At 37.4% G+C, this 27,675-nt stretch overlaps 1 protein-coding gene across 5 annotated transcripts; it reads right to left on the minus strand.

The window, feature by feature from the left end:
- Window positions 1-963: 963 nt before the first annotated feature.
- FMO3 (flavin containing dimethylaniline monoxygenase 3) lies at window positions 964-27,233 on the minus strand. Of its 5 annotated transcripts, XM_054501741.1 has the most exons (10): window positions 25,299-25,422; window positions 19,154-19,276; window positions 17,877-18,628; window positions 15,114-15,302; window positions 11,256-11,418; window positions 10,873-11,015; window positions 8,094-8,293; window positions 4,629-4,984; window positions 2,746-2,818; window positions 964-1,919 (listed from the first exon to the last, which is right to left on the minus strand). In XM_054501741.1, exons 3-10 carry the CDS (start codon window positions 17,946-17,948, stop codon window positions 1,577-1,579), a joined length of 1,539 nt encoding a protein of 512 aa, XP_054357716.1. In that variant the 5' UTR covers window positions 17,949-18,628; window positions 19,154-19,276; window positions 25,299-25,422; the 3' UTR covers window positions 964-1,576. The 5 variants fall into 5 exon arrangements, with proteins under 5 accessions (XP_054357716.1, XP_054357724.1, XP_054357697.1 ...); XM_054501749.2 differs by lacking the exon at window positions 19,154-19,276 and having other exon boundaries at window positions 25,299-25,328; XM_054501722.1 differs by lacking the exons at window positions 17,877-18,628; window positions 19,154-19,276 and adding an exon at window positions 27,151-27,233 and having other exon boundaries at window positions 965-1,919; window positions 25,299-25,436.
- Between the last annotated feature and the right edge of the window lie 442 nt (window positions 27,234-27,675).

The following is a 27,675-nucleotide window of genomic DNA, read 5'->3' on the forward strand; positions in this document are numbered from 1 at the left end:
ATATAGAAATGGAAGAAAGGAAGAAGATCACATTTTTACCTAACGCTTTCTTCTTTTTCTATTGTTACTTTCTTTATATTTTTATCTTTGAAGCTCAGATTTATCATAAATGTTGTATACAATTTTAAATATTTTCCTTTTCCTAATTGTTTATGGTAGCAAAGTAACATTCTGCTTTTAAGGTCTTCTCACCAGATGTGAAATATTCCCAAATATTCCCAGATGAAGCAAAACTTTTCTTGAAAACCTGTGCCCTAAATGGAATCAAGTAACTAAAAATTAAACACAGCCCATAAAAATTTTTTACTTCATGTTATAAATGCCAGTACAAAAATAAATAGAAGATTAAGTTGCTATAATCCAATTTTTAATATCCTTTTTTTGTATGATGCAATGGTTTGAATGTTTTTTCTCTCCAGATCTCATGTTGAAAACTAATCCCCAATGTAGCAGTATTGAAAGGTGAGGCCTTTAAGAGGTGATTGGGTTCTGAGGACTCTGCCTGAATAAATTGAAGCATCATTTATGGATTAATGAATTAGTGGATTATCACAGGAATGGGACTGGTGGATCTTTAAGAGGAATATATATACACACACACATACATTTGCTCCATTGATCTAAGTTGGAAGGGAAAGTTTAGTAAGAAATATGTAGTATAATAACTGGTGGAGCCCTCTGATGACTGATGATTCTGGCAGGTGATTTTATCTGCTCTATAATGTCAAAATTTAAAAATCATTATTATGAAAATTTTAACTATAAAATGTAATACACTATAAAATACAGTTTTAGATTTATTGTGGTACCTCATAAGTTTATTGGAGTAGACTATATAAGACTATAAATCTTTAATCTATAAGCATTAGATTTTGGTCACAGTTTTGGCTAAATATTTAATTTTTAAAAGATTAAGCTAAAAGGTTTATTATTTGGTACTACACTCATTGCTATTGCTATTATTCTTTTGCTGCTAGAAGTTGAAAAGTTTGTTTCCTTATTGAGAATATAAATAAAACAAATTACTTTGTGTTAACTTTCAATATAGACCAGGTCTTTATGCAATGTTTCTTGGGCAGGGAAGAGGAGGTCTTACCTGGATTATGTTGCACAAAACAAACAAATGAAAAATAATATAATAGCCAAACTCCCCCCTTGACCCTGCAAATAGCTTATAGAAGTAGCCTGAGAGTATCATATTATAATTATTCTGCTTAATTTGCTCTTTATTTAGATTTAAAATACATCTTTCATACATTGTTTAAAAGGAAAAAGGAATCATGTCAAAATGTTTCAGGAAATGATTTAAGTTAGATATAAAGAATATAGTTCTGATTTTGAAGTGTTAGTGGAACCCAAACAGAAATGATTAGTGCTCTCTTAAGATCATGACATGATTCTTAAAGTGGCTATTTCAGAGCCTAGAAATAGCACTGTGTTACTGACTAATGTCTACAGAGTACTGCAAAAGATGCTGTATAGAAAAGTAGGTGGTATGAAAATTTTAATTTTTAAATAGCAAAGCCCCTGTCTGGGTATTGTCAGTAACTTTCAGAAATCCTAGAGAAAATGATGATTAGGTCAACACAAGGAAAACAGCAATTAACAGAATAGGAATTGCAAAGAGCTTCAGCCAATGGAAAAAGAAGCAAGGCTTCTGAAGTCTCCTGACCACTCGTGTCTGCATGGGTTTCAACGACCGGTCCCACTGGGTCAGGATGGCATTTCTGGCTCCTGGCCACTGCCCTGGGCCCACCAGCCTAAACTGGTAGGGACTACAAGGGCCAAAATAAACTTCCACGGCCAATTTGGGATCTGTGAGAAACAGCCATGGGATGTTGGGCTTTGCCCCAATGAAGGAGGAGAGTTCATCCATATAAACAATGTAATCTGTCTGTATGGTCTCGCTTTTGCCAAACCTGGAGATGGGAGAGAAAACACTACTGTGGATACCCAAACTCTGTATAGAAACAGAACAGAGAAAATGGCTCACAACTTGATATCAGTGAGAATTAACATCTATCTCTCTTTTTAAAAAAATTTCCCACACTACCCTGACATACAACATCAATTTCTTGTATAAGGAGAATGTCATTTGTTTATCCTGTACTTTGTAGATTTTTTAAAGAACTTTCATATTGATTTCATTTGGAAATACCCCAACACTGCAATGTAGCTGAGAAATACATCTTTTATCCTTATTTACAAATGGATAGATTGCCTCTTGCTCAAGTGACGCTTCTATAATAGTTCATGGCCACTGAGCTAATTAGTGACAACTAGAAATTCAGATTCATTCTCCAGTTCTCCAGATTCATTCTCACTTTTCTGAGTCATTTTCATTAGAGGTATACCTTTGAAATATCCTCTACATCTTAGAGGATTTATGGGCTAGAGAATGGAAGTCCACATCCATGTGTTCCCAAACTCCTCTGATTTCAAATCCTTTCTGGGTCTCCTTTCTATGATATATTACAGGAGGCATGGAGGGCTAAAACTGTCTATGTAATGTAGATTCTCAATCCTATTATTCACTCTGTGCCTTGTACTAATACAAGAACTTAATACAATGTCAGAAGCAACGTAGGTCTTCAATTAATATTTGTTGAATGGATGAATATAGCTTGTAGCTGTCATTCCAATGACATCATTCAGGATAATTTAAGATTAAAACAGTTCCAAGCATTCATAAATTCTCACTTTTCTATGGAAATCCTACACTCCTATTACAATAGGTACTCTTACCATTTGCGCTTTTTCTCCATTTTCTCATTAATATCATTCATCATGTCTTCCATAGAAGGCAAAGTACAAGTTCCTGAAAAAGAAGGAAAGACATGATGGTAATTAAATGAGTCTGGCATAGGACTAGCCTGTAATTTTCCCTTTTTAATAATGAGTTATGAATTACATTAATTGGTGATCATTTTCAGACAGACATCAAATTCAGTTCTAGTCTTCTCAGAACTCATATTTGTCATAATAATTAAAAAACATTACCTAAATAGCTTTCCTCTTAAACTGGTTACAAGATGTTTCAAAACAGTTTCATAGATATATTTTAATCTCTGAGTCTTATTTTAAGAATGTTGTCTTTTAAATTATAGCCAAACAGAGGTGAATTGGCATCACTTTTCCAAGATTTATGAAGAAAAATCTTCATAGAAATTAATCCTGCTTTGCCAGAAAATTGAATTTCCAGAAGATAAGATATAGAATTTTGTGAAGGACTAAGTTTTTCTATGGAAAGCCAGTAGTTCTGGAATGTGACTGAGGATATGGACTGTCCACAAGTCACCAAGGACATAAGGGAGACCCAGGAGACTAGATCTGACTTGGGGCTGCCCCAGGATCCAGGTTTACGTAAGTTTGCAGAATTGTCTAAAACCCAGACCAAAACAGGCTTTTGTGTCCAGAAATACTTCAAATTTAGGATGATTTCTTTGGCAATCTTGGAATCAACTTGAAAGAGAATAAAACTCTTAGCCCAGATATGATTGCTTGAGACCTACAATGGCTTGCTTAATTTCCCATTTCTACATTTCTTACAGGGAGGGTCATTTGAACAGTTTTGTAGATGTGGCATGGTTCCAGGCCTTGGAACCTGTCATGCTTTTCAGAAGAAGAGATTGAAAAGAAAGAGACTGTTTTTTAGCCCGCCAACTACTGCCATTGGGCTGCTTGTAACTAGCCCCTCTTGTCTTGGTACTCTGGTTTTCCAAACCTAGGTTGTTTGCCTTGTGTCTCATTTCCCTTAAGACAGCCTGTGCCGTGTACATCAATTTTCCCCATAAATTGCCTTGTTTCCTTTCTTCAGAGCCCAAGTTACAACTCTTGTCCTCATAGAGAGTAAGGGTCCCCACCCTTCCTTTAATGCCAGCCTCTCTGGGTCTGAACCCTAAGTGGAACCCTGAGTGAAATTTCATGCCATTACCTTCCTGGCTACCTGGTCGTGTGATCTGCATCTCCCCACAACTGTATTCCAGCCTGCTGCTGGGGGATGCTGCCTGCCTTTCTTGCCTGACCCCAATCAAGTTTGTTGTTTCCTTTGTAAAATATAAGAACTCAGTATTCTCATGTATTACAGACTGATCATCTACTACACTGAGCACTTTCTGCCTCTATTGATCCACTGTTTGTCCTTATTTTGTCAGGGAAGAAAATAGTAGTGGAAAAGCCATTGCCTTCCAGCAATTATATTTTCCATGACTGTGGATATTTGAAGTTGGCTGGATATTGGCTTGTAAACATATTTTCTTATGAACTTTTCAAGCAGTGTAATTTTACTGAGTTTTGCAATCATAATTTTATAAAGTTGTCATTCACTTAGTCTTAAGTGGATGCAAGCTTTGGTAGTCTCAAGTCTAATAAATGATCTTGGGTAATTATCAGCTGTAAGAAGTTATAAGTCACAAAATACCTCCTCTAATAATATCTTGTAGTATTTCATACAATAATCCAAACTGGTATACTTTAAATTGCTAACAAAATACAGCACCAAGGAATATAGAATTATACATTTTCAAAACTGAAGGGGACCTTGTAACTAGGATTATTGTTTTCACAAAGATCCGAAGTTATTGTTACTGGCATTCATCTTCCCAATCCATGAGCCTCTATTGACTTACCGTTTATTACTTGTGCTGCCCAGCGGGACTGGAGGTCAACTGTGGGAATGGCAGCCCCAAGGGACTGGACAAAGCCAATCACTGCTATGGTTGACTTCTCAAGTAGAGGAGGAAATACTCCTTTAAATAAAATGATCTCATTGTTTCTGCTTTTGATGATAGACTCATCAAGGAAGGGGTAGGCAAAACTATACCCTGTTGCAAAGATTACACAGTCAATGCCCTCAAATATGGTCCCATCCTCAAAAATGGCCGAGGTCTCTGTGAATTCCTTCACGTTAGGCTTTATGGACACAATGCCACACAGAATGCATGCTGGGAGCTCATCATTAAATACAGGCTCTTTCCTCAGGACTCTGTATGGAAAACAGAGAATTATTAGAAGTGTAATATTTCCCTCGTTTTATTGGTCCATATATAAATTGATAAGGAAGGAAAAAATGACCCAAGATTTTTTCTTCTGAGCCATAGAGCATCTCCAATATGGCTGAAGAACAAAACTGATGGCAGGCAACATTGGGAAGTAAGAGAAGTTGCTATTTGCTGGCACCATCTCTATTTTCTGTGATCCTTCTCTTCCATGGAGCTCTTTCCAAATCCCGGAATAAAGGCTTATGCCCAGTTCCCTGTTAAAGCCTGTTTCAGGAAAAACTCTGAAGTGAGGGTACCTCAGTGTTTACATTTTTAAAGTTGCTACTTATTCAGTGGGAACCTTGATAAGATTATGTTTTTTAAATTCTTGGTGTCTCATATTTCTCATCTGGAATGTCAGTAATGTTTGTACTACCTCAGAAGTTCCCTAAATGATATAAAGAGTTTTGCACAGTCTCTAGCATATGTATAGAGCTCGAAAATGTTAACTGTTATTCTTAATTCAGTATACTCCAAGGTGGTCATCATAATGTGGAGAAGACCAAATAGGAGGAGGAAAGTCAAAGGTGTGAAAGCTGCAGCTGGGCTCTTGAGGGATGAAGTATGAGCCCCATGCAGACAGAGGCACCAGTCAGGTGAAGGAGGGAGCACCCAGGAATTTAAATAAGGCCAGAGGGAGGGTGCCAGTTTGAGGCTTTGGCGACTGCAAGCCTGGAAAGGAGAGCTTTGGACTACTTTTTATTCAATAATATCTGTAGTGGGAGCAGAGAAATCTGAACCCAGGGATGAATGTGCATACAGTTGAAGGAAAGAGTGTTGTTCTTGTTTGGCTGTGGGAGCTGTGAGAGAGTGCTACAGGCAGATTCCACTGGAGAACAAACTGAGCTGGACAATGAGATTGGTTGGAATGTTACTTGGAAAAAGGCTTGACTCACTTGCACTTATTACCTGCCATTTATTTGAAACCTGTGGCCATCAGGCTTTCACTCCACCATTACCACACTGAAACTGCTCTTGTCAAGGCCATCAGAATCAGGCTCCTAGATCCAGTGGTCCACCCTCACTTTCCCTTTTACTCAACTTAGCATTTAACATAATTGATGGTTTCCTCTTTCTTGAAACACTGCATTCATTTTGTTTCCAGGTCATCACTCTCTCTCAGTTCCTTTCCTACTTTGCTGGCTATTCTTTTTCTGTCTCCCACAGATGTCTTCTCCTCTTTTCCTCTTCCTGACTTCTGACAATGGCATACCTCAGGACTCAGCCGTCAGACCTTTCGTCTCCTCCATTTACATGCATTCTTCAAGAGATGTCATCTAGTTCCATTTCTTCAGGAAAAATTTTCTCATGACTCCAGAGTTTTAACTTCTGGTTTGAGCCTCCCTCCTGTCTTGTGTTTCCCACTGCTGGCTCAACATTCTTCTACCCGAATGTCTAACAGGCATTCCAACTTTAATATGTCTAAAACTGAACTACTGTTCCTCCTGTAGTTTTTCACATTTTAGTAAATGTCAATGTCATTCTTTTTCAAATATCTTGAAGATATTCTTACTCCCTCCTTGCTCTCTCATCCTCTATCCAGTCCACAGAAAATCCTATTTGGGTCTACCTTCAAGCTATCCAGAAATCTGCCCAATTCTGACCACTCACTGCTAACAATTTTGGTCCAGACTAACATTCCTTCTGATTCAGGTTTTTGAGAGTAGCTTTTTAACTGGTCATTTTGCTTCCTTCCTTGCCCTACCCTTACATTGAATGATGATCACAGAAGCTGATCAATCTCTGCAATACTAATTTAGGTCTTGTAATTCATTTGCTCAGATGCCTGCTGTAGTTTCCCATTGCTTTCAGAGTAAAAGCCAGAGTCCTTACAATGATCTACAAGGCCCATGCCATCCAACAATTTTTATGTCTCTGGTTTTATCTCCTGGTGCTCTCCCCTCATTCTCTTTTCTCCAGGAAAAGAAGCCCCATTGTTGTTTGTTGATCATGCCAGCCCTGCCCGTAAATGCCCTGGCTATGTCCTCAGTCTGGAATACCGTTCCCCAGAGACCTTCATGGCTCATTCCCTCAACTCCTCCAGAGGTTTTCTTAAAAGTCTCCTCCCTGAGACATACTCTGAGGACTCTATTGGAAATTGTCCTGACAGCACTTGCCATTACCTTTATCTGCTTTGTTTTCTTCCCCAAAGCACACATCGCCATATGATCTTATGCTATTGTTTGTCTGTTTCCCACCACTTAGAATGTAGGTTCCATGAGGACAGAGATTTTTGCCTGTTTTGTTCACTACTGTATCCACAGGGCTAAACACAGGACCTGGCATATAATAAACGTGTAATGAATGTTTGTCAAATTAATGAATTCACTTTGATGTAAACAGCTCGTAACTTGGGTTTTTCACCTCTTGTCAAAGTCATTTCTTGTTATTTTACTGGCTTGGAGGATGTTATAGGAGAAGACGGGGAGGAGACTGAAGATGCAAGCATTGGTCTGTATGTGTTTAGTGAGAGGGGTCCATTAAGGGGTGGGTGATGAAATGAAAAGGGAAAGGTAGGACATGGAACGTTCTCCTGATGTGCTTAACTTTGCCATTAAGTGACAGGGAGTAGAGCAAGTGGCCAAGAGTGAGAGGCCCTAGAATCAGCAGATCTGGGTTTGTTTTGAATGCTGCTTCTGCTTCCTGGCTGTGGGACCTTAGTAAAGTTATTAACTACACTGAAACTCAGTTATCTCATCTCTAAAATGGAGATACTAATAGAGCTCTCTTCATAATTGTAAGATAAAATGAAATAATATATGCCAGAGCCTTAGCAGAGTCTCGCTAAATCTCTGGCATGTATAAAATGCTTAAAAGAGGTTAACTTTGATTATCATTACTCCCGGGACTAATTCCTGAGGCATTATATAATTTTCCAGCTGTGTAAATATAGTAAGGAGGATTGCAAAATAGGAAATCACTCTTAATTTTTGCAGTTCTGATATATGAGTTGTGATTGCTAATACTTTGATTTGTTTTGGGGTTACAGGACATTAAGGGTTGTTGACACTGAACTAAAGGCCAGCAGGCATATCACGTTTAACTCTGCATTACCCATTTAAAGGCATCAAGCCATAGTTTTCATGCTTGAATCTTGTATTCATCTGCTTCACGTACAACCAGTCAGAGATGGCTGTCGGTAAATTGTTCTTGAGGAAGGTTCCAAATCGAGTGATAAGCAGCATGTCCCAAGGATAACCATTGTCCCAGACCCGGCTCATCACCCAGGAGCCACTTCTGGAGCTGATCATGACCTTAAAAAACACCAATTCAACCATGAAATTAGTGACCATTTGTAGTGGATATACTGGTGAGCACCCCAGATCCCTCTTGAGGAATGGATCTATTACCCCAGCTGCAGAAAGTGGTGTCAGAAGACATCTCTCAGCTGTCAGTCCTTTTTGACTGTTGCTTTGGCTGAAGAGAGGGGCCTAACCCAACATCTTCTACTCTTTCTGAGTTTCCTCCATCTAGTGACTGGTCAATGCAGGCATATAAAGGCCCAGTCCCTCACCTCAAATTGGAGCAATGCCAAAGGACCATCCCATCTTCAAAGTAAACGGAAGCTTCCTTCCCTTCCTGCAGAAGTATTGATCCTGAGAGTGTTCCCAAATAAACTTCTCAACTTTACGTCTACATCTTAGGGTCAGCCACCCTGTCATAGTGCTGCAGGCAAATTTTCATATTTTAATCAATCTCTGCTACAGGTGACTAATAACTGAATTCTAGTCATGTTTTCCCTAGTGCTTTTCTAACTATTGCTGTCTACAAATAAGCAATTATGATCTCAAAATAGGCATTTTAAACCAAAATGCCTGCTACTATCTGGAAAGAAGGTGAGAAATTTGGAATCAGAAAACCATACGCTCAAATGCTGGCTCTCCTTCTTATTAATGATGTGATTTGAAAAAATTCCTTTAACTTCTCTAATCTTGTTCCCTCATTCCTAAAATGGAGAGAATCGAATTTGCCTCATCAAATTTGTGTAAGGGTTAATTCGATGTGATAAACTATGTCACATGGCTAACGTTGCCTGGCAGGTAGTATGTGCTCAGTAAATGTCAGTTTCCTTTCCTTCCCCTTCTGTTACGCTAATCCATAATAGTGTAGTTTTCAGGCTTTCTTTGTCTTTTTTAAAACCAATATTTATATGCCATATCACTTCAAGGCATTTGTTATAAGAGGAACTGGACAAATAAGAAGAGACTAAAGGAGTCCTGGCATGGTGGCTCACGCCTATAATCCCAGAACTTTGGGAAGCCTAGGTGGGCAGATCATCTGAGGTCAGGAGTTCAAGACCAGCCTGGCCAATATGGTGAAACCCTGTCTGTCCTAAAAATACAAAAATTAGCTGGGTATGGGGTGTGGTGGCGGGTGCCTGTAATCCCAGCTACTCAGGAGGCTGAGATGGGAGAATTGCTTGAACCTAGGTGACGGAGGTTGCAGTAAGCCGAGATTGTGCCACTGCACTCCAGCCTGGGCAACAGAGTGAGACTCTGTCTCAAAAAAAAAAAAAAAAAAAAAAAAAAGAGACTAAAGGATCAATTAATTAAATAGCCTCTGAAATTGATCTTCCTTTTAATTTATCACATATGCAAATAATCACATATACAAATACAAATCTCTTAAAACTATGAGTTCATCATAAATTTCCTAAACCCAAGAAGCTGAAATAATGATTTACCTTTATTTATGCAGAAATCTTTTTTATCCTGTCATTCAAGTCCTTAAAATATGTGATATAACCTGATCCCAATCTTTCTTTCCTGTAACTCAATCCTATAACTACTGTTCCTTGGATTCGGAAGCTTTGGCTTTCAGTTCTGTAACCCTTCAGTGGCTCAAACATTAATTTTCTCGATGACTTTCGAGAAGACAATTGACATTTCTGGTCCTCATTTATCCTTTCTATAATAAAACTATCTTCTTCCCACAAGCAAAGGAGCCCATTTACAGGAAGGTATTTGAGTACCATAATGCGTCATACAAATTGTTAGCATTAAGAACCTCCATTCCAGCAAGATGAAACTATAACCTACAATAGTAAAATATACAATGCTCATTTTCTTGTCTTCATGCCTCTGCTCGTGGCATTTCCAATTCTAAGAACAGCTTCTGTCGCCTCTTCAGTCTCATGATTTATATTTATTGTTCAAGGACTGGTTCTGTTCTACCTCCTTTGTGAAGCATGCAGTTTTGGAATCATAGCATTTAGTGCCTGAATCACTTGTTTATCCTTTTTTCCAGTGGCAGCTCTTGTTCCAGAGCAGGGATCATGCCTGTTATGTTCACCACTGTCTTCAGCACCCAAGCCAGTGCCTGGCACATAGTAGGCCCTCAATAAGTGGTCATGGAATAAATGTGTGCATGCATCATAAATGAATGAATAAATGAGCCACTCTGTATTGCTTAAATCTTATTCAAAAGCTTTTAACTTTATAACAAGCCCAGAAGTAGGTTCTATTTTTATTTGTTTTACCATTGAGAAACCTGCCTCAGAGAGATTGAAGGACTTGCCTGAGTCTAAGAGTCATAACCTTAACCCTAAATCTGTGCTAGTTTTAGAGAAATTGATCAGAGACATTAGGCACCAAATGTCTTGAAGAAGGAGATTGTTGAATGACAGTATTACTCCTTGCTGATGTTCTGCCTTTGTCTATGAAGCGATTTAAAACCTCACCTGTTACTTGGGGAAGCTCAGCTATGTGAAATACCACTTAGTCTTTACATCAGATACCCTTCCCTCCTCCCCCACATTTCATATCACACCTTTCAAATGATAATAACTCTTCTGTCAGTAATGAGAGTCACCTGAGTACCTGGGGAGTAGTACCTGTTCTGCTGTGTGGCTCAGTTCTGTGGCAATATCACAGCCCGAATTCCCCAGGCCAACCACCAGGACACGCTTTCCATTGAATACACCTGGTTCTTTATAATCCCTGCTGTGGAAGCATTTGCCTTTAAAGTGGTTTAGTCCTGCGTGAAAAGTGAGAAATATATGGCAGTTTGAGTCATATATTTAACAAAGACTTTAACAGAAGCGACCTTGTGAATAGATGCAGTCACAATAATGTGCTATTTTAACACACCAAGCATATTAGATATAACAGAAGTATATTTTAATTTAACCTGCTCGTACTTTTAGAAAAAAGAAGACATTATTGAGATATTCATTTTTGTCAGTTATGTGGCTAGCAGCTTAAATTTTGGCCTTACCGGGAAAGGACTCTTTTGGTAGGTTGGGATACACGTGATGTCCGGAACAAACCATTACAGCATCAAAGACAGCCGATTCTTTTTTACCATCCCTTTCAGTGGTAACATCCCACTGGCCAGTAGTTGCAAAATCAGGACGTTTATTTATACTGGATACAAATGTCTAAGAGAAATACAGAAAGAAACCCCTCTTTTCTATGCTAGCAAATGGTTTTGGCAGATACAGTATGAAAAAAGAGAAGTGGGTTAGGAAAAATATTTAATGATTAAGATACATATTACAAATTTAAAATTCCCTCAGAATAAATCAAAACACTAAATGGTATCTGTCTATTTCTCCCTGCATGATTTCTTGTGCATAACCAGTATTTTCTGGAATACAAGAGTGACACCCCTTGGAGATGTGGCAGTGAATTCAATTATAATTTACAAGAGGGGCACATCACGTATACTAGAAAATCTGATGGCCAATAATGTTCTGGATCACATTCCTGTATGTTCTGGCTCAGTACATTAAAGATAGCTCAAAGATAGATGTACTGAACTAGAACATATGAAAATGCGATCCAGAAAAGTATTAAATTTGTTAAATTAAAATTAAAACTATTAAATTCAAATTTCTAACACACTCCTAGGTGACGCTGATGTCACTTGGACTATACACTGAGTAGCTTTGACTAGATTATCAATAAATATTTGTTCACAGCTAAATGGCTGCCTATTGGTGTGCTCATTGTTTTAAAAAAATCTTTCAATTCTTCTGATTATATTGGAAAAAGAATCTCTATTTGGTATTAGTTTTTCTTAAAAACTTTATTTCATACATATAAGAAAATTCACAAACACATATATGTTACGTTTTTGTTAGTTATGAAATATAATAAAATGAGCACTTATGGACCCATAAGACCTAATACATAATTTGTTTAGAATAACTCTGGGATTATTTAGTTAATTAGTTATGCTATTGTATATGGCAACTTTTTTTTGGATAGGTTTCTGTTTGCTGCTGGTTTACAGAAATGCAATTCATTTTTATATATTGATCTTATATACCACCACCTTGCCTAACTCTTTTTGTATTGCTATGAATTCTAGTAATTTATATATTCTTTTGGATTTACTACATAGAGAATCACATTATCTTCAATAACTGTGTTTTACTTTCTTTTGAGTTGTCATTCTCTTTATTTTTCTTTACTTACGGCACTGTTTCTTAAATTTCTTAAGACTATTGAAAAGAAGTAATTACTATTGATAATAGTAATTAGGAATTCTTATCTTGTTCTGAAACTTTAAAGTGAATGCTTCTAACTTTTCATCCTTTAGCACAGCACTGACCAGTACCAATATGGTATGAGCAACATATGCAATTACAAAATTTCTAAGACCGGGCATGGTGGCTTACGCCTATAATCCCAGCACTTTGGGAGGGTGAGGCAGGTAGATCACCTGAGGTTGGGAGTTCAAGACCAGCCTGACCAACATGGAGAAACCCCGTCTCTATTAAAAATACAAAATTAGTTGGGCATGGTGGTGCACGCCTGTAATCCTAGCTACTTGGGAGGCTGAGGCAGGAGAATCACTCGAACCTGGGAGGTGGAGGTTATGGTGAGCTGAGATCACACCATTGCACTCCAGCCTGGGCAGCAAGAGTGAAACTCTGTGTCAAAAAAAAAAAAAAAATTCTAATAGTCACATTAAAAACTGAAAAAAAATGTATAATTTAACTTAATCTGTCTGATATGTTAACATTTCAAAATGTAATTAAAATTTATTAATAAGGTATTTTACTTTCCTTTTTTATAATAAGACTTGGAAAGTTTGTGTATATTTTATACTTACAGCACATCTCAGTTTTGTGACTAGTGGCTACTATATTGAACAGTGCAGATTTAAGATAAATTAAGATAAAGATTAAGATAATGTTTGTGTATGTTTTGCTGGTTCAAGACAATTCCGCTCTAAGTTTGGCGAGAGTTTTCTTTTCATTTTCTTTTTTTTTCTTTCAAGCATAAATATGTGTTAAATTTCAGTTAATGTAACTGAATTTTAAATTCTGAATTTGTTAAATAAACATGTGGTTTTCTGCCTATAACAGGTTTTTGTAGTAAAATATATATTTATATTTCTTAGTATTAAAATACTCTTGCATACTTAGGCCAAACTCAACTCAATCAAGACAGTTAATCTCTCTTTTTTTTTTTTTTATTATACTTTAAGTTTTAAGGCACATGAGATACCATCTCACCCCAGTTAGAATGGCAATCATTAAAAAGTCAGGAAACAACAGGTGCTGGACAGGATGTGGAGAAATAGGAACACTTTTACACTGTTGGTGGGACCGTAAACTAGTTCAACCATTGTGGAAGTCAGTGTGGCGATTCCTCAGGGATCTAGAACTAGAAATACCATTTGACCCAGTTAATCTCTTTTGATACTCTGTTGGATTCATTTTTGAAGGATTTTTACATTGATTTTCATGAAGGAGATTGGCCTGTAATTTTCCTATTTCGTATTATCTTGTCTGCTTTTGATGTAAAGGTAATAATGTCATAAAATAACTTTGGAAATCATATCTCATTTTCAAGTCTCTGAAAGTTTCTAAAATATTGAAATAACTTGTTCACTGCAAATTTGGAAGTACTTACCCATGGAACTGTTTATTTTCTTTATGGGAAGATTTTTAATTTCTAGGTCAAAAGAACTATAAATCATCAAATGACCATTCAGGCTTTCTACTTATTATTGAGTGAGTTTTGATAAGATTTTTTTTAAAAATTGAGAAAATTTAACCAACTTAAAATATTACTTGGCAAGCACTTTTACAGTATTCTTGTTATATTTTTAAATTCATCTGTATCCATTTTGTCTAACCTTTCCTTCTCAATATTATTTATTTGTGCCTTTGATTATTTTTTTCCTTAAACTGCCAGCTTTTTATCTACTGTTTATTTATTTATTTTTTGAGATAGGGTCTCACTCTGTCGCCCAGGCTGGAGTGCAGTGGCATGATCTTAGCTCAGTGCAACTTCTACCTCCCGAGCTCAAGCAATCCTCCCACCTCAGCCTCCCTAGTAGCTGGGACCACAGGCATGTGCCACCACATCCAGCTAATTTTTGTATTTTTTGTAGAGACATGGTTTCTCCATGTCACCCAGGCTAGTTTCCAACTCCTGGACTCAAGCAATCTGCCGCCTTGTCTTCCCAAAGTGCTGGGACTATAAGCATGGGCCATTGCACTTGGCTCCTGTTGTTTATTTTATTAGTCCTTTCAAATAATTAAATTTCAATTTGTACATATGCTTTATTTTACATTTTATAAATTTATTTTTATATCCCCTTCATTCTATGTTCTTTGAGTTTATTCTGTCATTCTTTTACTAATTTCTTAAACTTTCTTACCTTATTTTTAAACTTTTTCATTTTCTAATATAAACATTTACATTTATAATTTTCATGAAAATATAGCTTCCTATATTTCCCACAAGTATTGATACATAGACTAAATTAACATTCAGTTATAGATATTTTTAAATTCCCATTGAAATTTCTTCTTTGACCTATATGTTATTTAGATAAAAAAGAGTTTTTTCTAAATTCTTACATTTATTTCTTTGGTATTGATTTCTAAATTAGTAGTGATTTAGTCTAAGAACTGTAGGTGGTCAAATTTTGTGAATTTTCCATGTATCCTTGAGAAGAAGGTAATTCTCTAAACCTAGAGTTAGACAGGCCACACTGTTAAAAATGTTGACAAATTAGAAAGGGAAACTGAAAGGAACAAATGAGAATCCAGTAGTAGACATAGACTTCTTCAGCATTGTGACAAGAGCTAAATTGTTGACAACATCTTACCTTAAATTGTATGTACTTCAGGAGGTTCTTTTCTTTGGCAAATGCAATGATATATTCCTGGATCTTGCTGTTGTGCATAAAGTTGGGGAAGTCATCGGGAAATGGGAAGTCTGGGAAACACATCATCTCTTTGGAAGAGTTGGAAAAGACTGATTTGTAAATGCTAGCCCTGCCCTCCTCTGCATGGTCCTGTGAATGTATAGTTTCATATGGAAGAGAATTGGTAAATGAGTATACTGATCATGGTCAGGGCTGGTTCCAAGTAATTACAGTCATACCTTGGTATCTATGGAAAGTTCCAGTACCTCCGTGGTTACCAAAATCTACGATTGCTCAAGTCTCTTATATAAAATGATATAGTATTTTCATATAACCTATATACAGATACTTTAAATCATCTCTAGGTTACTTATAATACCTAATGCAATGTAAATACTTAATGAATAGTTGTAGTGTATTTTTTTATTTTTATTTTTATTTTTTATTTTTTTTGGATTTTTTTAATCAATGATTGGTTGAATCTGTGGATGCAGAACTTGCAAAAACAGATGGCCAACTGTATACTTATTTAAGTCATCCTTTATCCACAGTAAATTCGGTAAGACACACATAAATTAACTTCACTTCAACAATTGATGCTAATCATGGAAACTTATTAAGGGAACTTAGGATATGGAAGAATACCTTTCTTAATATCTTTTAAGAAAATATATCTTAATCTTTTCTAAGGGAAACAAATTTTAAATTTCATTATGTCCTTTAGGCCTATGTAACTAGAATCCTTTCATTCCCTTGAACCATTATATATGGTGACAGAGATTTTTCAAAATTCAACCTTGCATAATTTCAATGTGTCAACTCATGAGCACAAGCATCTAATGGTCAATTTATAAAAGCAAACAGTAATAAGAGGTTGCAACTATTGATCAGATTTGTAAATGTAAGCATTTTAAGACCTAATTTTTAAAAAATTAACCTTAGAATTTCTATAATGTATAAAATAAGGTTAACTATTTTGAATCTAACACAGAATTTATGGGTATTGCATGCGTTTTGAGCACTTACGTAAGTCACAAAGTTTTAGATTTCAATGATGTAAAAATATCTGAATGTGCTTTAACTCTAAGGAATTATAGAACTATGCTAATACAGTCTTAGAGGAAATGTTAAGTGATGATGAATAAAGAAAAAGAACATTTGAAGAAAGAACGATCAGTAATGAGAAGGTTAGGACATTGTGTTATGGTTCTTTAGCCACACACTGAAATAAACTGGGAGCTTTAAAAAAAACACTGAGCATTAGGTCCCACTCTCAGAGAATTTGATTTAATTGACAACAAGTTTTAAAAGCTCTTCAGGTAATTCAAAGGTGCAGCCAAGTTTGGCAGTCACAATGTAGAGTTCAACAAATAGAAGCTCATGACCAACAGGCTACAGTTACTGTGGAAGAGCTTACCATAGGACACATCTGTTACAGCTGTGAGCTCTGCAAAGCAAGCTGTTGAATGAATAAAAGGCATTAAGTTAAAAAAAAAATACTGGTAGGAGCATGATTAGGAAGAGGTGGAGCCTTGGTTTAGCTCTGTTGAAGCACCAAGGTACTTACATCTCAAGTTTCATGATGAAAGATCAGATTGTAGATCTCTATGTGTAGTTGCTAGTTCATATTGGAAAGTACTGAGCACTAGAAACTCCTAATTAGAGCTCATCTAACTCAAAGTTGTCAGGGCCCCCAGAACATGAAATTTTAGTAGAATATTGGAATATTGCAATCACGTCAAAAGCCAGTGTGGCTGCAGTTTCATTATTGACAAATAATTAATTGGCAGATTAGTTGCCATGTTCATTTCAGAAAGCAGTGTGTTCTTTAAATAGGACATGAGTTTTCTGCTGCTCACATGGTTTGTTGACCCAGCTATAGGCATGTGGGATGGGGAAGTGCAAAAATTTGCAGCTTTCTGTGAGTTGGGTAAGTTTAAAGAGATGATAATCAGCATAAAGAGAGAAGAAACATTAAAGAAAAAAATTGATACATAGTCTAGAAAAAAATCAGAGGAAGTTAAAAAAGTGTGGTATTCCCAGAAGAAAGCCTCTATTCATAAAACTTCATGCAAAAATTCATATGATTTACTGATTTATTGTTTGGGGAGCTCCTGAGAAAAGAGGACATTTTACCCAGATCCGTGGCCTATTCAGAAATGTGGCCTGTGATTAGGCCGCAGATCTGGGTGAAATGTCCTCCTTCTGTGACCAAAGAAGGTGAGGGAAATACATCATTGTGGCTCTAGATCAGGGTTAGAAGTCAGAACTAGAACGGCATAGAAAGTGCTGTAGTAAACAGCTCCAACAGTTTCAACTATAGGCACCCTTAGTGTTAGCTAAGTTTTAACCAATGTTTGGATCTCTCTGAAATTTAAAAAAAGTTAAGATAATGTAAAATGATGATGTTAGAAACCAAAGGGAAGGCAAATACAAAATTAGAACAATTTTATAACAATCTCATAATGTGAATACTCAGCCTAGTGCTGCAGACTTCTAGTGATCTGAGAAACACTGCTGTTTGTGCCATCATTTGCAATCTATAAGCCCCCTCACAGTAGTAAAATAGGAAACACTGAAAAACCAAAGGTATTAGTTTCTTGTGGCTGCTGTATTAAATTATCACAAAGTTAATGGCTTAAAATAATAGCAATTGATTCACAGTTCTAGAAGTCAGCAGTCGGGAATCACTATCAGTAGGCTGAAAATGAAGTGTGACAGTACCATGTTCATTTTCAGAGGCTCCTGGAGAGAATCCATTCCTTGTCTCTTCTGGCTTCTGGTGGATGCTGGCATTTCTTATTTTTTTCAGTGGCAAGAGCCCACTTGTATGCCTTCACTCATGGCTCCTCTGGCCATCATCAAAGATAGAGCATAGCATCTGCAAATTTCTCTCTTTCTGTTGAGGTCATCACATCACCTTCTCTCTTCTCCTTGTGTTAAATCTCCCTCTGCCTCTCTCTTTTAACGATGCATTCATTACAGCATTTGGGGCTCACCCACATAATGCAGAAAAATCTCTCCATCTTAAGATTTTTAACTTAATTTATTTGCAAATACCCTTTTCTCTTGTAAGTAAGATAACATTTACAGGTTCCAGGAATTTGGATGCGATATCTTTGAGGAGGGGCATTGTTCAATTGTTCATCCTATTACAGGCCATCCTCTGGTTCCCAAGGATTCACATCCATCCCATCTGCAAAATACATTAACCCAATCCCAACATCCTCAAAGTCTCAACCCATAGCAGCATGAAATCAAGTCTCAACTCTCATTTATATATTTTCAATTCATAAGTCCAAAATCTCATCATCATATATATTATCTAAATCAGGTATAAATGAGACTCTGGGTATGGACCAGGATGAGGCAAAATTTCTATCTGTGAATCTGTGAAACTAGAAAGCAAGTTATCTTCTTCCAAAATACAATGGTGGGACAAGCATGGGTAACCCTTATCGACATTCCCATTTAACCTGGGAGGAAAAAGGAGGAAAGAAAAGAATCATTAATCCCAAGCAATTTTGAAATCCAGCAGGACAAATTCCATTAGGCTTGAAGGCTGTGGCTCAGGCCTCTGCCCTCAGGGCCTGAGGCTCTACCCTCTGGGCTATCCTTTCTTTTTCTTGAAGGGTAGCACATGTTGCAGTTCAGTTTTATCAACCTGTGATGCCAGGTTCAAATTTTAAAGTCTTCCTCAAGCAGCAAGAAAGACAAATTAGCTGTCTTTGGCTGTGTTCCTCTCAATAGCCATATCAGCAGTGCGTTCTATCTTCAGCAACGTCTTGCAAAGTAAGTTTGAGTATGAGGCTTTGGTTAAGATCACTGTGTATAAGATATGGCCGGCCAGGAGTGGTGGCTCATGCCTATAATTCCAGCACTTTGGGAGGCTGAGGTGGGTGTATCACCTGAGGTCAGGAGTTCGAGACTAGCTTGGCCAACATGGTGAAACCCCATCTCTACTAAAAATACAAAAATTAGCGGGGCGTGATGGCACACACCTGTAATCCCAACTACTCGGGAAGCTGAGGCAGGAGAATCCCTTGATCCCAGGAGGCGGAGGTTGTAGTGAGCTGAGATTGTGCCATTGCACTCCAGCCTGGGCAACAAGAGAGAAACTCTGTCTAAAAAAAAAAAAAAAAAGAAGAAAAAAAGAAAAAAAAAAAAGACATGGTTAGCTCAATAGGCCACTTGGTGAAATGGCAACCAGCAATTTACAAAGGAGTTAAGAATAGGCTGGAGAGAAAGGCAATCTTGAATTGGGATCTTTTCTCTACCATTATCAGCTGTATGATTTTTTTATTTTCTTTTTAAGCTTCAAATTCATTTGTAAAAGGAAAAAAAAATACCTAGCTTATAGGATTATTATAAATATTTAATTAAATAGAAAAAGTCATGTGTCATATAGAAAGTGCTTGATAAAGTAGCCCTAAGTTTGGCCACAAAGAAACAAAAATAACAACAACCAAAAAGCCCTAAGAATCACCAGTGTGTTAATCTGAAGCCCTGTCAACACATTTTAATAACATACAGTAGGCATCACAACATTGTATAAGATGCTAGGGGGTTTCACACCACACCTATTCCAAAATTGACCACATAGTTGGAAGTAAAGTGCTCCTCAGCAAATGTAAAAGAATAGAAATTATAGCAAACGGTCTCTCAGACCACAGTGCAATCAAACTAGAACTCAGGATTAAGAAACTCACTCAAAACCGCTCAATTACATGGAAACTGAACAACCTGCTCCTGAATGACTACTGGGTACATAACGAAATGAAGGCAGAAATAAAGATGTTCTTTGAAACCAACGAGAACAAAGACACAACATACCAGAATCTCTGGGACACGTTTAAAACAGTGTGTAGAGGGAAATTGATAGCACTAAATGCCCACAAGAGAAAGCAGGAAAGATCTAAAATTGACACCCTAACATCACAATTAAAAGAAATAGAGAAGATATATCTCAAAATAAATAAGAGCTGTTTATGACAAACCCACAGCCAATATACTGAATGGGCAAAAACTGGAAGCATTCCCTTTGAAAACTGGCACAAGACAGGGATGCCCTCTCTCACCACTCCTATTCAACATAGTGTTGGAAGTTCTGGCCAGGGCAATCAGGCAGGAGAAAGAAATAAAGGGCATTCAATTAGGAAAAGAGGAAGTCAAATTGTCCCTGTTTGCAGATGACATGACTGTATATCTAGAAAACCCCATCATCTCAGCCCAAAATCTCCTTAAGCTGATAAGCAACTTCGGCAAAGTCTCAGGATACAAAATCAATGTACAAAAATCACAAGCATTCTTATACACCAATAACAGGCAAACAGAGAGCCAAATCATGAGTGAACTCCTATTCACAATTGCTTCAAAGAGAATAAAATACCTAGGAAATCCAACTTACAAGGGACATGAAGGACCTCTTCAAGGAGAACTACAAACCACTGTTCAACGAAATAGAAGAGGACAGAAACAAACGGAAGAACATTCCATACTCATGGGTAGGAAGAATCAATATCGTGAAAATGGCCATATGGCCCAAAGTAATTTATAGATTCAATGCCATCCCCATCAAGCTACCAATGACTTTCTTCACAGAATTGAAAAAATTACTTTAAAGTTCATATGCAACCAAAAAAGAGCCCGCATCGCCAAGTCAATCCTAAGCCAAAAGAACAAAGCTGGAGGCATCACGCTACCTGACTTCAAACTATACTACAAGGCTACAGTAACCAAAACAGCATGGTACTGGTACCAAAACAGAGATATAGACCAATGGAACAGAACAGAGCCCTCAGAAATAATACCACACATCTACAACTATCTGATCTTTGACAAACCTGACAAAAACAAGCAATGGGGAAAGGACTCCCTATTTAACAAATGGTGCTGGGAAAACTGGCTAGCCATATGCGGAAAGCTGAAACTGGATCCCTTCCTTACACCGTATACAAAAATTAATTCAAAATGGATAAAAGACTTAAATGTTAGACCTAAAACCATAAAAACCCTAGAAGAAAACCTAGGCATTACCATTCAGGACATAGGCATGGGCAAGGACTTCATGTCTAAAACACCAAAAGCAATGGCCACAAAAGCCAAAATTGACAAATGGGATCTAATTAAACTAAAGAGCTTCTGCACAGCAAAAGAAACTACCATCAGAGTGAACAGGCAACCTACAGAATGGGAGAAAATTTTTGCAATCTACTCATCCGACAGAGGACTAATATCCAGAATCTACAATGAACTCAAACAAATTTACAAGAAAAAAACAACCCCATCAACAAGTGGGTGAAGGATATGAACAGACACTCCTCAAGAGAAGACATTTATGCAGCCAACAGACACATGAAAAAATGCTCATCATCACTGGCCATCAGAGAAATGCAAATCAAAACCACAATGAGATATCATCTCACACCAGTTAGAATGGCAATCATTAAAAAGCCAGGAAACAACAGGTGCTGGAGAGGATGTGGAGAAACAGGAACACTTTTACACTGTTGGTGGGACTGTAAACTAGTTCAACCCTTGTGGAAGTCAGTGTGGCGATTCCTCAGGGATCTAGAACTAGAAATTCCATTTGACCCAGCCATCCCATTACTGGGTATATACCCAAAGGACTATAAATCATGCTGCTATAAAGACACATGCACACGTATGTTTATTGCGGCACTAATCACAATAGCAAAGACTTGGAACCAACCCAAATATCCAACAATGATAGACTGGATAAAGAAAATGTGGCACATATACACCATGGAATACTATGCAGCCATAAAAAATGATGAGTTCATGTCCTTTGTAGGGACATGGATGAAGCTGGAAACCATCATTCTCAGCAAACTGTCGCAAGGACAAAAAACCAACCACCACATGTTCTCGCTCATAGGTGGGAATTGAACAATGAGAACACATGGACACAGGAAGGGGAACATTGGATGCAGGAAGGGGAACATCACACACCGGGGACTGTTGTGGGGTGGGAGGAATGGGGAAGGATAGCATTAGGAGATATACCTAATGTAAATGACGAGTTAATGGGTGCAGCACACCAACATGGCACATGTATACATATGTAACAAACCTGCACGTTGTGCACATGTACCCTAGAACTTAAAGTATACTTAAAAATATATATATATATATATATATATATATATATATATAAATAAAAGAAACATACCATGTTTTTTGAAAAAAAGATGCTGGGTGGTTTCAAGAGTTTTTTGCAGTCTGCATAATATCTGTATTAATAAGAATGATATCTCATGTCTTTATAATATTTAAAGAGCTGTTACAGACACTGTTTCATTAAATACAACCTTTTCATTGAGGTAAATAATATAATACTGATTTTGCATTTGAGGAGGAAATAGTGGCTTCAAAAGGGTCATTAATCTTCCTAAATTTGCATATATATTAATGGGTTTATCAGAAGAAGAAAAATAAGACTCAGGCAATAAGGCTGGAAGACTGTACTGATTGAGTGGTGAACACAGGGAAGCCCTACTCCTGCTGCTGTTTGGCAACATATGAAGTGATTTAATGAGTGCATACATGCATGTCTGCTAATAGAACGCTTATTACAAATGCACAGGACAAAGGGGCATTGAAGAACTTCAAAGCAATTCTCAGTTATGTAGTTTCACAAGACCAAAGTCAGCACCTGAAACTTTAAAATCCATGGTCCCAATCACTTTGGTAGCCTCGCCAAATGAATGGGAAAAGCCAACAACAATAAAAAATTATCTAGGAACCCATTTAACCAGAGGTGAAAGATCTCTACGGGGAAAAACCACAAAACATGAATAAAAGAAATTGTAGCTGACATAAACAGATGGTAAAACATCTCATGCTCATGGATTGGAAGGGCCAATATCATTAAAATAACCATATGCCCAAAAGACTTAATGCAATTTCTAACAAAATATCAATGCCATTTTTTACAGAATTAGAACAATTCTAAAAATTCATATGGAACCAAAAAAAGCCCAAATAACCTCAGCAATTCTAAGCAAAAAGAACAAAGCTGGAGGTATCATATTACCTGACTTCAAAGTATACTACAAGGCTATAGTAATTAAAATAGCATGGTACTGGTATAAAAATAGACACATAGATCAGTGGAACAAAATAGAGAACTCAGAAATAAAGCCTCATCCCTATAGCCAACTGATCTTCAGCAAAGTTGACAACAGCATACACTGGGGAAAGGACACCCTATTCAGTAAATTGTGCTTGGAAAATTAGATAGCCATATGCAGAATAAAAGTGGACCCCTATCTCTCACCATATACAAAAATTAACTCAAGAGAGATTAAAGACTTAAATGTAAGACCTGCAACTATAAAAATTCTAGAAAAAAATAGCTAAAACTCTTTTACCTAGGCTATGACTAAGAATTTATGACTAAGGCCTCAAAAGAAAATGTAATAAAAACAAAAATAGACAATCTAAAAATCTTTTTCACATAAAAAGAAATAATTAATAGAGTGAGCAGACTACCTTCAGAATGGGGGAAAATATTTGCAAACTATGCATCCAACAAAGGACAAATATCCAGAATTTATAAGGAACTCAAGCAACTCAATTTTAAAGAAGCACAGATAACACCATTACAAAGTGGAAAAAGGAGATAAATAAGCATTTTTCAAAAAAAGACATACCAATGGCCAATAAACATATGGGAAAATGCTTAACATCACGAATTACCAGAGAAAATGCAAATTAAAACCACAATAAAATACTATCTTACACCAGTCACAATGGCTGTTATTTAAAAGTCAAAAAGGCCAGGTGCAGTGGCTGATGCTGGTAATCCCAGCACTTTGGGAGTCCGAGGCCGGCGGATCACCTGAGCTCAGGAGTTTGAGACCAGCTTTGTCAACATGGCGAAACTCTGTCTCTACTAAAAATACAAAAATTAGCTGGATGTGGGCACCTGTAACCCCAGCTACTCGGGAGGCTGAGGTAGGAGAATTGTTTGAACCCAGGAGGTGGAGGCTGCAGTGAACTGAGATGGCGCCACTGCACTCCAGCCTGGGAGACAGAGTGAGACTCCAACTCAAAAAAAAAAAAAAAAAAAAGTAAAAAATAACAGATATTAGTGAGTATGTGGAGAAAAAGAAACATGGTTGGAGTATAAACTGTAGAAAACAGTATGGAGATTTCTCAAAGAATTAAAAATAGAACTACAATTTGACCCAACAATGCCCCTACTAGATATCTATCCAAAGGAAAAGAAGTCGTTATATAAAAAAAAAATTCCTGCACCCATGTGTTTATCACAGCACCATTCACAATAGCAAAGAAATGGAATCAACCTTGTTGTCCAACAAGGATGATTGGATAAAGAAAATGTGGTATATACATACATATATGTATATATATACACAGACACATATACATACATATGTATGTATATATGCATACACCATGGAATACTACCCAGCAATAATACAGAATGAAATTATGTCTTCTGCAGCAACATGGATGGGACTGGGGGCCATTATCTTAAGTGAAATAACTCAGAAACAAAGTCAAATACTACATATTCTCTCACTTATGATTGGGAGCTACATAATGTATACACATTGACATAGAGTATGGGAATAATAGACATTGGAGACTTGGAAGGGTAGGAGAGTGGGAGGGGGTTGAGGTATGAGAAATTACTTAATGGATGCAATGTACATTATTTAGGTCATGCCTACACAAAAGCCCAGACTTAACTGCTATACATTATATCCATGTAATAAAACTGCACTTGTACCCCCTAAATCTGTTAAAAAAAAAAAAAAAGTGAAAAGTTATTGTGTTTTAAATGAGTAAATAACTTAATTATAACTACATAAACCTAACTAATATTTACCACTAATTTTATGTCCAAGTGGGTCTTATTAATGATCTATCAAGGGAGAACTGTAATGGAGAATTTCAAAGCCCATTGTCTAATTTACTTCTGACTTGCAAGGAGGTTACTTTCCAACCTGCTCTTGACACTGTACTTAGTGGATTCCAATTCTAACAGATATGATAACTGCCATGGTAGCAGGTTTGGAAACCTGTGTGCATACAGCGTGCTCTTATACACTTCCCAACCTATTTTCCTGTCTATTACAACAACATGCTACTCACTGAAAATTTCCACAGGCCCCCAATGTCATTGCTCTTCTCAAAGCAGGTGGGCTCCAGCCCCTCTTCCAGACAGCTCCTGATGGAGGCCAACCCACTCACGCCAGCTCCAATGATGGCCACTTTCTTCCCCATGGTCACCTGTGCAAAGGCCCAGAGAACATTTCCAGTAACAACATTGCTGAAAATTTATTTACTTATTTATCTATTTATTTTGATTTCACTCTTTGGCTTAATAAAAACTTTACTTTTTAAGAAACACCGGCTGAGTATGGTAGCTCACTCCTGTAATCCCAGCAATTTGGGAGGCTGAGGTGGGAGGATCACTTGAGCCCAGGAGTTTGAGACCAGCCTGGACAACAGAGTGAGACCCTGTCTCCACAAAACAAAACAAAAAACAAACAAACAAAATCAGCTGGGTGTGGTGGTGCGTACCTGTACTCCCAGCTACTCAGGAGGCTGAGGCAGGAGGATCACTTGAGTTCAGGAGTTCCAGGCTGCAGTGAGCCGTGATTGTACCACTGCACTCCAGCCTGGGTGACAGAGTAAGACCTTGACTTTAGAAAACAAATTTCTTTCAGTGATCTAACTACATTTTCATTTCTCTCTAATTTCTAAAGAGAAAGTTTTCTTCTGAAAAAAAATAAGCACTTTGGTTTTAGTCATCAGCTCTCCAAAATTAAGAGACTGATAACCCAGCATACATATTTATCTTTTTTGCTTTTGGACTTTGTCATTTACTGTCTACCAAAAAGAGTAAGCAGAAGAAATAAAAGAAGATTCACAACTAAAACACCTGTAGACACATCCACCCACCCACCCACACACATATGCCTGTATATGGGAATGAAGAAACATATATGTATATGTATACACACACAGTCACACACACACACACACACACACACACACACACACACATACACACACACAATCTGTATCTTCTTTTTACTTAGATACGGATAATGAGGAACAAGGTCTGAAGATGTCTGTATTTCAGTGTGCCAGGTAGTCACCCCTTCTCCCCATCAATAATGTTCTTCACCTTCTCAATTAAAAAGACAAGTAAATGGTGCATACCTATAGTCCCAGCTACTCTGGGATTATATAGTCCTGTTGAGCTGGGATATCACTTGAACCCAAGAGTTTGAGGCTGCAGTAAGCTATGGTTACAGCACTGCACTCTAGCCTAGGTGACAGAGTGAGACCTTCTCTCTGGGTGGTGGGGCGGGGGGAAAGAAGTCATGTTCTTACCTAAAAACAATTTTTTTCCCACTACCTTCAACCTTCATCGCCTCTAAGAAAATTACATTTCCTAACTTTTTTCTGTTCCTGACACTGTCTTTAGGCTCTACCACTACTTCTTTCACTATTTTTTTTTTCTTTTTAGACAAAATCACATAGCTATGCAGAGAAATAGACTTGGATGATTAAAAATCATTATCCGTGATTCCCAGAAACAAACTGCCTGAATTATATCATTCTCATTCTAGCCATATTTGGTATAAAACTACAGCATGCTCCTCCTTCATTTACCCATCCCACCCTAACCCTTTACTATATCACCTTTTATTCTTTTTCTTTTCTTTTTTTTTTAAGACGGAGTTTCGCTCTTATCCGGGTTGGAATACAATGGTGTGATCTTGGCTCACTGCAACCTCTGCCTCCCAGATTCAAGTGATTCTCCTGCCTCAGCCTCCGAAGTAGCTGGGATTACAGGCATGCACCACTACGCCTGGCTAATTTTTGTATTTTTAGTAGAGATTGGGTTTCACCATGTTGGTCAGGCTGGTCTCGAGCTCCTGACCTCAGGTGATCCACCTGCCTCAGCCTCCTACCTTTTTAATTTTCCTACCTGTTCTTTGTCTTCTTTTCTTCTGTGTGTCTATGTCCTGTCCAACTGTCTGGGCAGTTTGAAAGAGAAAATGTTCTAGTGAGCCCACACATTAGGAAGATTGTTGGAAAATGGGAGGAGCTGCTCTTAAAGAGATACTCATTTATTGGTCTTTCAATGGGTGAGCAAACACCAACTCTCTGTGATGGATGGGACTCTAGGCCAGTCTCCCATGGCCACCTAGTTTCTGCTTTTCCTTTGATTATAGTAAACACAAGCTGCTGGTTATACTCTTGGACCCTTGGCCTGGGAGTCAAGCAGTTTCTCCCAGGTGACTTTGCAGTTCTGCACTCCATTTTATTACGTGTTATTTGAAAGTTTACCTTGTTTTCCTTATTCCTAGTTCTTTTGTGGGTACCTCATAGTAGTCCTCCAAATACTGTAGAAACTTAGCTACTTAATTGAGATAGCCCAATAAGGAGGATGACTTTTCTCTGCTCTCTCTTTTCATGTCCTGTCTTGGAATTTTGCGGTCAAAGGCCTGTA

This window comes from Pongo pygmaeus, chromosome 1 (assembly GCF_028885625.2).
Source record: "Pongo pygmaeus isolate AG05252 chromosome 1, NHGRI_mPonPyg2-v2.0_pri, whole genome shotgun sequence".
Taxonomy (NCBI): Eukaryota; Metazoa; Chordata; class Mammalia; order Primates; family Hominidae; genus Pongo; species Pongo pygmaeus.